Source organism: Haliaeetus albicilla, chromosome 1 (genome assembly GCF_947461875.1).
Source record: "Haliaeetus albicilla chromosome 1, bHalAlb1.1, whole genome shotgun sequence".
NCBI lineage: Eukaryota > Metazoa > Chordata > Aves > Accipitriformes > Accipitridae > Haliaeetus > Haliaeetus albicilla.
In genome coordinates this window covers 30194890-30209973 of record NC_091483.1, presented here as the reverse complement: position 1 = coordinate 30209973, position 15084 = coordinate 30194890, and the positions used below count along the sequence as shown (strand labels likewise).

The 15084-nt window shown below is 36.8% G+C and overlaps 1 protein-coding gene across 3 annotated transcripts in view; it reads left to right on the top strand.

The window, feature by feature from the left end:
* Nucleotides 1–15084, top strand: part of RAP1GDS1 (Rap1 GTPase-GDP dissociation stimulator 1) — a 104819-nt gene that overhangs the window by 34122 nt on the left and 55613 nt on the right. For 2 of the 3 annotated variants that reach the window (XM_069784062.1, XM_069784034.1), the window contains exon 2: nt 4030–4140. In XM_069784062.1, coding sequence (XP_069640163.1) covers nt 4030–4140 — 111 coding nt within the window. The remainder of the gene's footprint in view (nt 1–4029; nt 4141–15084) is intronic. The other variant, XM_069784024.1, reaches the window with a different exon arrangement.

Sequence of the window (15084 nt, the reverse complement as noted above, 5' to 3'; positions counted from 1 at the left end):
ATGTAGGCTACTATAGTATTTAAACCACCTCATTTTTATGAGTGTTTGTGCAGGAGTAGTTATCAGGGGAAAACAAAATGCAACAGTAAGTGGAATGGGCCAGACAGGTCTGACAGCTCTTGCCAGACTCCACTTCCTGATTTATAAATTTGTAACGTTAGGATATACCGGATTAAGGTCTGTGGGATTCAGGGCTTTCTGTCCAGGTAAGGGAACTAATTCTTCTGAAAGCAATCCGATAAGTCAGGCATAAGTATGAGCAACTCCCTGTGCTTACGGTCATCAACAAAATAGTTGATACTTCTGTTAAATTTCAGACTTGATACCTCACAAACTCACGACATGATACAAGATTGCTGAGCAACTGTGCCATAGGGAACATTACTAGCCTTATTTTTACCTGTACCATACTGATCTTGCCACCTTAGATCTTCCCAACTAATGTGAGCTTTCACATGACCTTGCATATTGACAAAACCTACTTATTCACATTTCCCTGACACTCAGCCAAAAAGATTCTTTATATTGTTTTTATCCGATGGGTTTTTATCTCTGAGAATCTGATCAGCCTATGTAGTAACAAGCCTGCTGGAAACAGCTTCTATAGAAAGAGAGGAAGAGACAGAAAGGTAAGCAGGAGATGATCACAGGAAAACAACGGGGGTTTTGTACATGGAAGACGAGTATCTGCAGCTTCTTCCCTAAATGACAGGTTCAAGGCAACTGTGAAACTGCAGAAGTCAGGAAGCCTTGTGTGATTGTATGGTGAGAGCCTGCTGGAACACTGCAGCTCTTCCTCTCTGAATATCCGTCAGTGTCATCTCAAACTGTAAGGTTTTGTTCTTTTCAGAACAGCAAAAGAAAAAAAAAAGATAACAAAACCTCTGAATCTGTTTAAGATGTATTTGCATATGTCCAAGATTCTTAGATTTTGGAAGTAAATGTATCTTCAGGGTGTTGACCCTATTTAGAAAGGAGACGTGCTTTGACAGAAAGAATCAAACTGGGCAAATAAAGTCTTTCCTGAAGGGTGTTTTTTTCCTCAGTGCCTGTGACCTTCTGACACTGTGCCAAGAGGTCTGTTTTTTCTACAGCATTCCTTCTTAAGTTTTCTTCTTTTGCACAGAAGGAGTAAGTCTCAAGCTGCACTAAGTTTAGAGTTGTAGGCTTGTTAAAAAATCAAGGATTATTGTAATTTATTTTAGAAACACACTTTATGCATATGGTTTCTAATTTAATTTCTACTATTATTTTAAAAGTACTTATAGTATCCAATCATATCTAGTGAAATGCAATTTGGGACATATTGCAACATTCTTTTGTAAGACATTTTAAAAGTAACATGGCATACCATTGCCACAGGTGTCCCTTGATGCTTGAAGTGCGTGTATAAGTTTGAAGTTAAACATCTGTGTATGTCAGTGGGATGTGCACATGCTCGGTATCATGAAAAATTGAGTTGTTTGTCCTAGGCAATGAAATATTTGGATAGTCACATTTGAAAATTTTGCCCAAAATGCATCATTCTTCATATCATATGTAACTGTATAGTATAAAAATAGAGGGCTTTCCCTAGAAAAACTTGACATGGTGCTGAGCAGAAAGGGGAGGTAGGAAAAAAGACTGGGGAGACCTTGATAACTCTATTGCAGGTTCTGATGTGGCATGGAGTGGAAGAAATTACAAGTATTTGACGTATAACACTCATCTCTTTGCACAGTAAAATAAGGAAATAACTGGGAACTTGTTACTCATTGGGCACATGCAAAGTAGAAGAGCCTATAAGAGAAATAAAGTCTGGATGTGCTTTCCTGATAACAACAGCCTCTCTCCATACTCTGCAAAAACTGGTGTGAAGGTGAATTTTTTACCTATGCATTTTCTTCTTCCCCAGATTGTGGGAACTGCTAGTTTTTATATATGTATGTAGTAGATTTAGTCCTCTCACTATAAATGGTGAGATCTATATAACCTTTGCTACAGTTTCAAGGCTAAGTGTGTGAGTATACAGGGAGATGAGATGCCTGTAGGATGGAAGAGAATTAGTGCTGTATTATCAGAAAACTGGAGAGGAATATGAGAGGGAGGTGGGTGAGGAAAGTATAAGAGGACGTGGAGCGCACAATATTAAATTGTAGCACTGGGGCTGGTCATTGGGTACCCTGCACCTGTGTCTTTTGACAAATTCCAGTGATATTTCCTGAATAACTTATTTAAGCAATGAGACTTTGCAGTGCATGTTCAGCTCTACTGTTGGTTAAGTGCCATTCAGTAAATGTGCTGCAGTAAGCCTGCTAGACAGTAACATAAGTCAGTACAAAGGAAAATGATAATTTTTTTTTTTTTCTTGGTAGCTTGTTTGAGGAGGTGTCAGTTCAGCATGGCAAGGAGAGGTGGTAGGGATGCAGGTTTGAGATCTCAAGGAGCGCAACCAAGTGCAGCTGCCCCAAAGGCTTTTACAGAGTTGCATACTGCTGGCTCTCTGCATTTAGGAGTGATGGGATTCCTACCTCCAGTGCAGCTAAGAACATGTTCATTACTGAATAGACAAACTAACTGCCTAATAAACAATTTCATGATGAATTTCATACCTAAATACTGAGCACTTAAAAAATGAAGCATCTTACCTTTATCTGTGTGGGATATTGGGCTACAAAAGCATATGCTAATAAAAAATGGAGGTGGGTGAAAAGCCATAGCTTTGGCTGAGAAGCAGAGCAGCTCCAGGAGTGAGATTCCACTCTCTTTGTGGGATGCCTGCTGGTTCTCCACTGGGCCACCAGTGCCTCAAAGACAAATAAAAGGAGCATAATGGGAAGTTCTTGCCATGCCTCCTTTCCTGTGCACCATCCCATATGTGGGCAAGTGAAGAGGAGGCAAAGCACAACAGCTGCCAACTTGTCTATGAAGGGGGCTTCCTGCATTGCTGTGAAGCTCTAAGGCAGCACTGGCTGCCTTTCAGGCTCAGAAGATACCAGTGATGCATTGCAAAGAAACTGTACCTACGGTTCTGTAGGACTGGGGTCAAGGCTTTTTGGTAGTCACTGGGGAACAAGAGACAGCTAGGCACTGTTTAGCATTATTTGTTTTGAGTAACACTTTCTGCTTACTAGCAGAGTTGGCATGGAAACTGAATCAGCACTCATTTTTTAAAAGGATAGTCCATTCAGAGTGAGGTTAGTCATCAGCAGGAAAACCAAAAAGACTCAGGCTGCAGCTGCTAACACTTATACCTTGCTTGTGAATAGACAGAATATTCAAAACGGTAGCAGTCATATTACCCCAAGTTTTATGGGAAAAAAAGTGCATCTATTGAGAATTATATTATGTGGTTTGGGTGCTGGGGGTTTTATTTGTTTGTTTATTTGTTCGGTTTTTGTTTAAGAGGGTAGAGTTATTTAATTATCTGAAACAGCAGAACTTCTTATTTCTAGAAGATGCCTTACATTTTTATGGATCAGTTGAATTTAAAGAGTTAACACAGTTCATATAAGCAGTGGTGCTTGTAACACTGTGGTGGAAAATGGCATAATACTTGAAAGGCTATAAGCTTAGCACTAGGGATCTGTGAATGTATAGCCAAGATGGAAGCCTACACAGCATGCCAGAAATGGGATTTTCAATTACTTTCCCTTTATTGATGAAAAAATTCAAGATGTGCTTATTTCCATCATATTTTTTTTCCCCCACACAAGGATAGAAACAAAGAAACGGCTGCTGGTTTTCTGCACCTACTAGGCTGAGAAAATATTGATGGCTAAATTGCTGTTCACTGGCATTTCACAAAGTGCCTGCTGGCATCCTGTTCTCAGATGCAGGATGATAAATGTGTATTTAAATCTGAAAAGTTTAATTTCATCTATAACCTTTGACTCCTGGCTTTTTGTATCCTTAGAATACAGACCATACATACCTTCTTCATTGATACAGGATCTTGTTTACTTTACAGTAACTATTTACATTCAAGGCTATAATATTGTTACCAAACTGATGAGGACACTGATTTCTCTTTTCTTTGTGTTTACCAAGCAGATAATCTAAGTGATGCCCTGAAAAAGCTGAAGATAACAACCACTGACAGCAGAGCTGATAGCTTGGAGGGATGCTTGGACTGTCTGCTTCAAGCTCTGGCACAAAACAGTAAGTTGTATGGACCTTTCAAATTTTAAATCATATAATGAGATCAGTGAATTAAAATGGAGGTAGTAAAATGGCAGAAAGACTGACTGAAGCAGTAGGCTGCTGGATTTGCTGTTCTGGGTTTTGGGGGTTTTAACCCATACATCTGTAGCATTCAGGTAGCATCAAAGACAGTATCAGTAAATACCTGGATATATGGAACAGCTGTAGTCCAGTCCTTTTTCTGATATGATGAAGTAGAACATTTACTTCTCCAATTGATCACTCAAGAAAAAAAGAACAGGGATGGACAATTAAGCCTGATAGGATGGGGAGAGGGATATGGGAGCTGCTTGCTAATTCTGGTTAAAAGAGCATAGTTCCCTATTTGTAATGTATTTTTCCTCATACTTCTGATCACATATTTCTTATTTCCAGTAGTTTCAATTAGCAGAAATAGGCTGGATATCCAAAGATGGTCCAAATTTGACATGTGGTATGGTAACAAAAATAACTTAAGAATGGAACAAGATGTCTTTTTCACCAAAAGCTGTAGAATGTGTGTCCCCACTTGCACTCGGCAAAAAGGTATGGTAAATGAAGATGACAGCTTATAAGACTTTTCCAAGTTAAACTTTCTTAGCGCTTCAGATGGTGGCAGGAGAAAAATCTGTGTAAAATTTCAGGTCAAAAAAACTTGTCAGGATAGATACAAGCCATGATTAGAAATTCTTTATTTTAGAAAAATGTTAGTCCTTTGTAAATATCAATACACTCAAAAGCATATACTATTGTTTCTCTTCTGTGATGGTATTCTATAAATCACAGCCTTTTGGCTTAGTTGTTGTAAAATAATTCATGAGGTTTTTCACAATAGAATATAAGCACCATCCATATCAAATCAAATATGGTTTATAACAGTGTCTGTGGGGTTTTAATTCTGATTAATTTGCAAAGAGATGTCAGCCAGGAAATAATAAAATATTTGGGTTTTAGATCAACCCATTTTTTGAAGATGCTAAACCATTTTTCTTACAAGTTTGTTTATAAGGTATATCCAATACTTCAATCCAGCTTCCAATTGGATTTGGTATTTCCAGGACTTTTAAGTCTAATACTTAAACGCTAAGTACTAAAAAGAAGATGATATGAAAAATGACAAAGCACTTAGTGTAAATAACAGAGTTTATCATTTTGCCTATGAAGGTCACATAGCTATGTCACAGAACAAGTTCGGCAGATGCAAGATAATTTTGACTAATATACAGCAAACTTACCGATGCTTCCTTGCAGCCAGATTACTCTCTTCCATCCCAGTCTAGGGCTTTGCTCTTCCTTCCAAAATCTTTTCTCTTCTAATCTCGTAGCTGCCAAATCAGATAAGCAGATTATTAAGATTTTGACATCTCTCATTTGGGCAGTTTTACAAAATTTAGCTATGATCCCTCTACCATTTACCATGTTCTTTGTGTGTAAGTCAGTAATATGAATATAACCCTGCTGAGCTGCCATATGATATACATCTCGACATATTTTCACCCAAAATTGAGGGCAAATAAAATAACTCCTTGAAAATTAGATGGGTTAGATGGGACAGTTTTTTCAACAGCTTGCTTGTGATTTAGGAGCCTGTATATCAATTCCCTTTCAAGTGAATTAGACACTTCGATACCTATGCTTTGCTGAGTCTTTTTGGACAACAGGCTTTAGTTCTCAAGATAGTCTGATGATTTGGAAGAAAAATCCTCATAGAGGACAGGTTTGTGTTTTGGAATAAATTTGCGAGAACAGCAGTACATTCAAAAGACTTCAGAGATTATGAGGTAAAATGCACGTAATAGATTGATTCAACAAATAGACATAGAATCAGCTTTCTAAACGCTGCAGTGTTTGAGTTATTATTGGGCTACCAGTATTTTGTGACTGTCCTTCCTTTGACCAAAAAAACAATGAATGTCCTTCCTCATAGTTCACATCCATCCAGTTAACATCTTAATATGGATTTTATTGATTGAGTGATTGATTTTTAGTTACAGTGTGTATTATCATATATATGATATATATGTGATATCATATAGATATGGGATACACACTGTACCTCTGTGTCTGTGTATAAATTATTATATAATTAGAAATCAGATTGTTTATATAAAACTACACGTTAATTGTAACAGAAATAATTTAAATAAGATTTCTCATATAACTATTCTGCTGTCCTTTAGTATATTCCTATGTGTATGATTGTATTAATGAAGTATACATTCTGATTATAGTTCAGTAAATCATCATATTAGAGTAACACTAGAAAAATAAGCCATGCAAGGAATAGAGTTTATTTTAAGAGAATTCTATCGGACTGTGATTTCATTGAGAGTTCATGGTGGTATCGTAAGTCACAGAACTTAAAGGTTTTTTCACTTCATTAAGACTTGGAGATAAAAACATTATTTTATCTTATATAAAATTTAGTATGTTACTAATACACCAATGCAACCCACTCCCATCTACTGCCAGCCAAAACCGGCAGTTAAACCGTTGTGTTAATACACATGGAGATTTTTAACATTTACACATTGAGATTTTTAACAAAGGAAATAATCATTTCCGCAGCTTCAATTTGGGCATATTGCATGTACGTGCGAATGTTTCAGAGACCATTACACTGCTTTTAATGGCTAACTGCATGCATGCAACATAGGGTTGTGGTTGCTGCAGAAACATAAGTCAAATTCCTTAGTCTCTAACAATACAGTGACAATTGCAGTTCCATTTACTTTGCATACAATCTTTTAACTTTTTATTATGTTAAAAGATTACAAGCTACTTTCTTCCCATATTGTCTACCATATAGAAAGGGATGGCAAAGTTATGATAAATATTGTAGTTCTTAATTTCTTTTTATGTAATCTGCTGCTTTTTCTTTTGTTTTTCATGCTCCTCCTGACAGCTGATCTTTTGATAATCCCAGACAGGCTGTAGTGCCCTGGAACATGATATCTCCTGTCTGGCTTTACGAGCTATTCTTCCATTTGTGACACCAATCAAATAAAGGTGTATGCACACACACGTGCTATATGACACAAGGGTGAATCAGATAGTTTGCTGAATGTGATACCTGCTGGTAAATATTTGGCAAGCCAAATTCAAATGGTTTTAGCTACTGTTTGTCTAGGAAGATAGTTGTATAGCCCTTCACATTTGAGACCTGGGTCTGAAAATCCTGCACAGATGGTTTCTTTAGAAGACATTGTTTGGAGAGATGTATATTCCTATTTATGCAGATATTTTAGTTCTTATATGTCACCAGCACTTCTGGCTGAGGCCAGTCATATATGGACTAGCTAGCTTGAGGCACTAGATAACACTGAGGACTTTAGGATGAAAGAGGCAACAAGAACAGAGGAATAAGAAATAAGCATGCATTAGAAATGCTTTAGAATAATAAGAACATACCTCATTTTGTGTAGACTTCCTTCAGCATTCCCAGTGAAGTCAACTGGCATAGCTGGGGACTTTGCACCCATAAAGCCTGTGGTAATGAAGACATGCAGTAACCTTAGTCTAGATTTCCAGCTAATGTTAAGTCGGCACAGCTCCTATCACCTCTGTGGATCTACCTCATTCACATAAGCTGAGATTCTGTCCACCTTACTTCTGAAAGGCAAACACGAATGCTTGTTCTCTTTCTACCCACAAGCGTTCACCATCTCTAGATTGCTAAACTTTCTGTGATTTAGATTTTTAAAGGAAGTCTGTGGTGCATGATCCATAAGAAATGTTAGCAGCAAAGAATAGAGTCAGCCATGCACTGAAGGAAATACTGGCTTCTACTGAATCAGGAGGTGAAATTCATATATTGCGTGTGTTTTCTTTGAAAAACTATATGCTAAAACAAATGACTCCATTGTCTGCTCTGTAGAATTTGGATTCTTTCTGTATAGACATGGTTTGATATGTTGCTGTCAAGAAAGAATTTTGCTGATCTGGAAGCAGACTGTTTACAGTAATATGGAGTGTAGAATGATCATAACCATCAGAAAAGGCAAAAAACAAGGAATTACTTTGTCAGAGAATATGATTCTGAGGTTCTGCAGCTTTTTTAAATTCATCTTAAAAAAAATCTCTGAGATTAACTGTGCATTGCAAAATGAAATTTAATTTTGTATTTAATATGTCAGAATTCCTTACATTATAATTTGAGACTTTTTACAAACAGGGGTCATTTTCTCCACCCCCACCCCCCCCACCCCCACAAATGGGCTAGAGTAAGAAACAGGTTATCTTGTAGCTGCTTTATAATAATGGGTATAAAGACAAAAATAATTGAAGTTTGCAGAAAAAAACACAGGAGGAAATTGGAGGAAGGAGAGCTCTGGTAGGTGAATCTGTATGCATTTTTCCCAGAGAAATGCAGTTGTGTCACCTCCCTGTGCTCACTGCAGAAGGGTGAGCAAGTTCCCTCCCCCTAGGTTTCAGGCTGCCCTCTGACCAACACACAAATGTCGCATACTTGTCTGCAGTCCACAGCCATCTACCTCGAGGTCGTAGCCATAGTTATGAAAGCTGTATATTTGCTCTGATATTTTTGCTAAGTTTCTTTCATATTTAGCAAGTCTGGAATTCAAGGGTATTTTGTGGTTTTTTTTTAAATGACGACTTGCAGAGGAACATCCTCTGAAATCTCATTCTTCCCCTATGTACAAGTGGTACTGAAAGTTACGCTAAAGATGCAAGGGAGGCATATTAGTTTTCCTGACCAACAGAAATTCTCAGTGCAAATACTGTAGAAAAATGACAGTATTAAACACCAGCTCCAGTGGCATCATTAGATTTGGTATATTACTGAGTTTTATTATTTTTTGAACAATAAAAACCAGCTGAATGTTACAAGCTCAAGTTACTTTCTATTTTGGAACAAAACCTATCTTGTGAAAAAGAAAACAATTATTGGTTTCAAGAGTTTTGTTCTAAAAGCACAATGTTTTACTCTCATAATTAAAAGAACATAGTAATTAGAAGTGAACTAGTTATGTGTGGAAAAAGATCTGTGAGACAATGGATACAACTTCATCCATTTATGATTTTTTTGGCTCAGATATTTTAAATTTAAGCCTTAATCAATGGCAAGCTAAACTAACAGAGAAAAATATGATAGCTTAACATATGCTTTGCAGCTTGGAATCTATTTTTTAAAAAAAAACTTGTCAAAAGGATGAGTAAAGCACTTATGCACTGGAGAAAAGTATTCTGAAAGATCGTACGCTTACATTTCTGGAAATAAGTAGTAAATTCTTTATTTTTTATCTCGCACCCAAAAATACGGGTATGTACTATTGGATTTTGGGAACAATAGGTTAATTGTATTGCATAGGGAAATACAACAGAAACCAATATAGGCCATCATTTTATATCAACATATACAGATTTATACCTATTAAGAGCCCTATCATAAATATTGTACCTATCAAAAAAGTACAGTTATCCTAAGATCCTCAAATAGAGGTCCACAAGAAAGGACTGCCCGAGAAAAAGAAAACAAGAAGGAAACAGAGGTTTTCTTTTAAACCGCAGGCCTTCTGGGACATAATTATTGCAGTAACAACAACAAAAAAATGTTATTGCTAGTCCAGACATGCTGCGTTTCAGATACAAGGGGTTATAGCAGAGATAAATAACCCAGTTTTGACAGATAAGAAATCTGAAAATCTGCTGAGAACACTATTTTTGGCTCTGATATACTCAGTGTAAGAGGCTGAAAATGCCCACTAATCCGAGCCTTCAGCACCTGGCTCTGAAAAATGTCTGACATGTAATTGAAGTGCAAAGGCTAGCACATGCATTTGAAACATTTTTTTACATATACTTTTTGGGAGGCTAAGAGTATGAGTTTACAAGTTTGTGTATAAAAATGATTAACTAAAATCACAGCAATAAAGATAAGCTTAAGTAAGAGGGTAGGGCCCCAATTTTGAAAGGGATTTAGAAATTTTGAAAAGCTCTTACAGTTCAAAAAAGAAGGTTTAAAATAATGCACTTTACCTTGAAGATGTGGTTGGCTAAGATGCCCTGTTTTCTATTTGTTGAGGTATGCTGAGACCTGGTAACTCAAGGAACCATCAAATGACACATGAAAATTTTAAATTCATGTTTGAAACTGGAAATTTCAGCATTATTCTAAGGCTCCTTTGGCATGTAATTTTTCTCCCCATAATGAATGCAGTTTCTTTATGCTATTTTGTTTTGTCCCCAAACATATTTTGGCTATATACTGTAGCCATGCTTTGTTTTGTTTTGTTTTGAATATACTCACTGTGTTGTATCAGAGAAAGTACCATTATGTTACAAACTTCCCGGGCAACTGCTACTAAGCCTCTGCCATCACTTCCTGCTGTTTCAGCTTTATAGTGTTGAGGTCATGAGCTCAGCCCTCCTACCTAAAGCTTCTGTTCAGGTTCTCTCTTGGAAGTCACCAGTGGGTTTTCTGAAACGTGTTGGTTCCTATTTGATGGCGTCGCAGAGGAGGATGTGTTAGCATCTGGAGTGCTTAAGAAAATGTTGGATTTCTGCAGACACTGCAGATTTCTCACATTTCTTCATCAGTGAGGAAACTTTCCATCCAATGCCCTGAATCTTCTGTAGGCACTTGCTTTCAAAGGCATCTAGTTTCCTGTCTTTAATGTTTTGATGGATTTCCAGCTCTCACAACCATATGTTAACACAGAGGTTATACTTGAGTTGGAAATTCTTCATTTTATTCTGTTTTTTATAGCTGTGGCTTCCATATGTTGTTGAATTTAGTTAGTACTTATGCTCTTCCTATACTTGATGTTCCTTTTTCTGATCTTCACTGGCCATAGAAGATGGAACAATTCCTCTACTGGAGCAGAAAAATCGTGGAGAATTTAGAGATAATGTTTTGTAATTTTTAAATTCAGGGCTTAACTGAAAAAAAAAAAATCTGCTTCTCTGAAATATTTAAATGTATTAATGTTGCTATTATTGCCTTTGATTTATGAAAAAATTGAGAGCTTTACCTATTTTTATCTTTCATTTTTGGACATTTTTGACAGTTCAGTGTACATACTCTTACTTATTCATTGCAGAGTCAGGTAAGCGTCTATCTGCTTAACTTTTAGCATGAGAGTGCTATCTGATTTCAGTGAAATCTTGTACCTCTTTAGTACACACAGGATTAAGCAATAGTCATTTCATCTTTTGTTTTCCTGATCCTCTCACACATTAGTATGGAAGTAAAAGACGTGCTACCCTCACATGCCAAACATAGAAAAAATTAAGTTGTAGAACCTTTTGTACTAGCAAGAGTTATTCTAAGGTATAAACATTACCTGAAATCACTTGCATTTATTCCCACTGGCTAGACATTTTAAGCTTACTCCTTTCCCTTTCTGAAGCATGGAGAAAAAACTTCACATTTCACAGCTTGCTCAAGCAAACCTGTCCCTAAACATCACCAAACTAAACTTTCTCTGTTTTGAAGAGACTGTCTGCGCAGAATAAGAGTAAAATGAGGTGACAGTCATTTCATATGCATTCTGACCAAGTAACTGTGAATGCTTGCACAGCATTATAGCTTAAAACAAAACAATAACTGTCTATAGGCCCTATTCTGACCCTCATATGTAAGATTAACTTTGGCTACTGTTGTTTCATACAAATAAACAAAAGAGCACTCAGCATCCCCACAAGATTTAATACATATCACTAACAAGTAAGGTGTAACAACACAAGCCAGTGCACAAGTACATCAAGGTAGCATAGCACAAGCAAGTGGATAGACAATGCTTCCAATTAGATCAGTGGCCTATAAAACCAACGGATAACTAGTATAATTAAGTCCAATGACAAACCGCGTTTCCCTGCTCTCTTATTCCTCTTTAATCTTTAGCATCTCCCTTTCTTCTTAGCAGTAGTCTGTCTTCCAGGTGGATTTTTGATCCTCCTCAGGTCTACCCCGCCAATGATCCCTAGTATATGTTACGCACCTGTGATCCTAGGAGAAGGAGGCTGGCTACCCATGGTTGTATGCCTAGACACAGCAGACACATGCCCGCATGTTAGTCCTGATATGTAAGTGTCCCAGCCTGAACATTCAAACAAGCAACAGACATTTATGGTGTATATCCATGAAAAGGAAATATGCAGATGAAAGCTAGAACATCCTCCTCCAAAAAGACAAAACCAAAACAGTATTATTGCCAATTGTCTACTGAAATCTATAGTTATCTGCCGAGATTAAAGTATTCTTTAGGAAGATGTCGGCCTTAGCCTATGACAAAGATTTTACAATTCATTATTCCTGGTATGTCTTGGAAACTGCAAAAATATTGAGTAGCACTGTACCCAGAGTACCTTGTACAACTCATTTCCTTTGCGTATTGGAAACATGAACTGGTGTCTGTTTAGCAACTGCTAAATCTTGATCCAGCTTCTTTGGACTTCAGTGATGCAGGGATAATGTATTTAATGTCTATTCAAACCGAGGGAGGGAGAGGGAATAGAAATGAAAAAGGAAGAAATGAAACTAAGTGGATGAGTAACAAGGAACAAAGTAGTGCCTAGGATTTTTTAGAGGAAGGAGAGAAACGGCAGAAGGGAGGAATAGATTTAAAGATGAAATTTTTGAAAGGAAACAACAAGCTAAATGCAGGTACCTAAGCGGCGATCGATGCCGCTTATCTTCATAATTCCCACTGCCTTCTACAACAGCTGCTTACACTCAGAATCTCTTGATTTAGCTCAGTATGTTACTGTAGCACACATTTAGAGCACAGAGTAAAATTAGTGAAAGGAATAGAAAGAAAGATCCTGATTCTGCCAACATTTACATATATTCTTACCTTTAAGGACATAGATTCTTATGTTCTGGTAGTCGCACTGAGCTCAAGAGATGTATTTCTATGTATAACACTATATATATGGCAAAGCATTTGCATATTCAGAGCCAAAGTATGTACAGCCTCTTTTAGCAATTACTTTGTTTTGGGTCACCATCAGTCTTGATTCTTTTATGACACTAGGTGTCAAGGAAAGTGTTCTTCCTTCAAAGGTGTATTTCCAGTTTATTTCTTAGCACACTGTCTTTCCTGAGTGTCATATAAACCTGCGGGTTTTTGATGGGGAGTATAAAGCTATAAAATTAAAGGAAAAAGCATGACATATGCATTTAGCTTTTGCCATTGAATTATGTTTTACAACATCTATGTTAGTAGAAATTAATATAACATTTAACATAATTGGGAATATTTTGCATGATCAAAAATCATTTTGATTGGCTTGTATGCATATAATAAGTCTTACACTCACATAAATCGTGATAATGGATTACAGAGGGAAAATTTTTGGCAGGATCATTTTCATATGGAGAGATAGTTTTGATGAGAAAATGAAGATAGTACATAAAACCCTGAGGAAGGTTTTATATTCTGCTGCTAGGGAAGGCTTAGGCCTGCTTTTGCACTAGTGAGGATGGAAACCATCTTAGTGCAGATGCAGTTTCTACCAGCTAAAACATTGCTTTGCTACAATACCTTGCACCACATCCCTCTGAAAGTAACATTACCAACAAAACAAGACTCTTATTATTTTTGTACTTTTGGCTGTATAGCTGCATCAGCAGTAAGGGTTTGCTGGTAGGAAGCTGTCAAACCAAAAACCCACATCTTAGACCAGCGTACTCATACAAGCAAAAATTTCTAGTCTGCCTGTGATGCAGATAATCTTTTGTAGCAGAGCCAGAGGTTCAAACTGAATTGGGCCAGCTCAGCCAGTTAAGCTCACTGCAGTCCATTAAGTTTACCTGAGAAGATCTCTAGTCAAATGCCTTTCTGAAAGTTGGGGATCCTGATGGATATTTTGTAAGAGGGAATTTTGGCTCAAATACTGTGTTATAAAGCATTCCTTCTTTTTGCTGAAGAAGAATGTTTGTTGCATCTTAGCCTATAAAGCTGTTGCCTTTTCATGGCACTGTATACCCATAATCCAGAAATGTTTCATCATAAGTGCTGTATATAATATATTATTACAGTATGCCTATTTAATTGGAACATACTAAATCAAGGGGACTGCTTTTTATTGGACTGTCTCCTACCCAGTAAACTGGCATATCCTAATGATACTGAATGGTAATCACTGCTGCTTAGTGAGATTATGTTTTACATAAATTCCTCTTAATAGTGATGTATTTAGTTAGTGCCAGATAGTTAAATGATGTTTATCCAAGTGTTAAATTCCAAGTGTTATTCATTGAATACACAATGTGCCAAATAAAGATTAAATATTGTATTTTTTTTCTTCACAGAAGGTATCAGTGAACAGCAGTTCCAGATAATAGAATTGACAAATTTCTTTTTAGATTGCATTTTTGAAATACAATACAAAAGCAAAGGAAAAGGCTTGCCTTTTGAAATGCAATACAGAAGCAAAGGAAAAGGCCTGCTTTTTATGAAAAATTGTATTTAGAGATCATGTAATTCACAATTTCAGGTCTGAAATTTCATTCTTAGTTTTGTCCCAGTCCCTTATGACTTACAAACATGATCTTTTTTAGATTAGCTTTTCCTTAAGCTACTTTGGTGGCAAAACTTTTTAAAAACATCAGTAGCTAGAAAATTCCTTTGTATGTAGATGTACTTGTCCAATAAGCACTGGGCAGAATTTTACAGCAGGCATTTTGAGCTTGCTTGAGAGCACTCTTAAGAGATTGCTTAAAGGGAATATGAAACATCTCCTGCCTATATAATGCACAGCTTTTAAATCTGATTTGATTTTTAAATTAAATTGAATTCAGAAAAAGGATTTTACACTATGGACCTAGTATTTCTGTTATACAGATTGAAAAACTAAGGCATGAGGATACTTAAGGCTTTACCCAGGGTCCAGTAGTAAGTCCAGTTAGTACAAACAGCAGAAGAGGCAAATTAAAATGTCCACGCAGGCTGAGTGTAA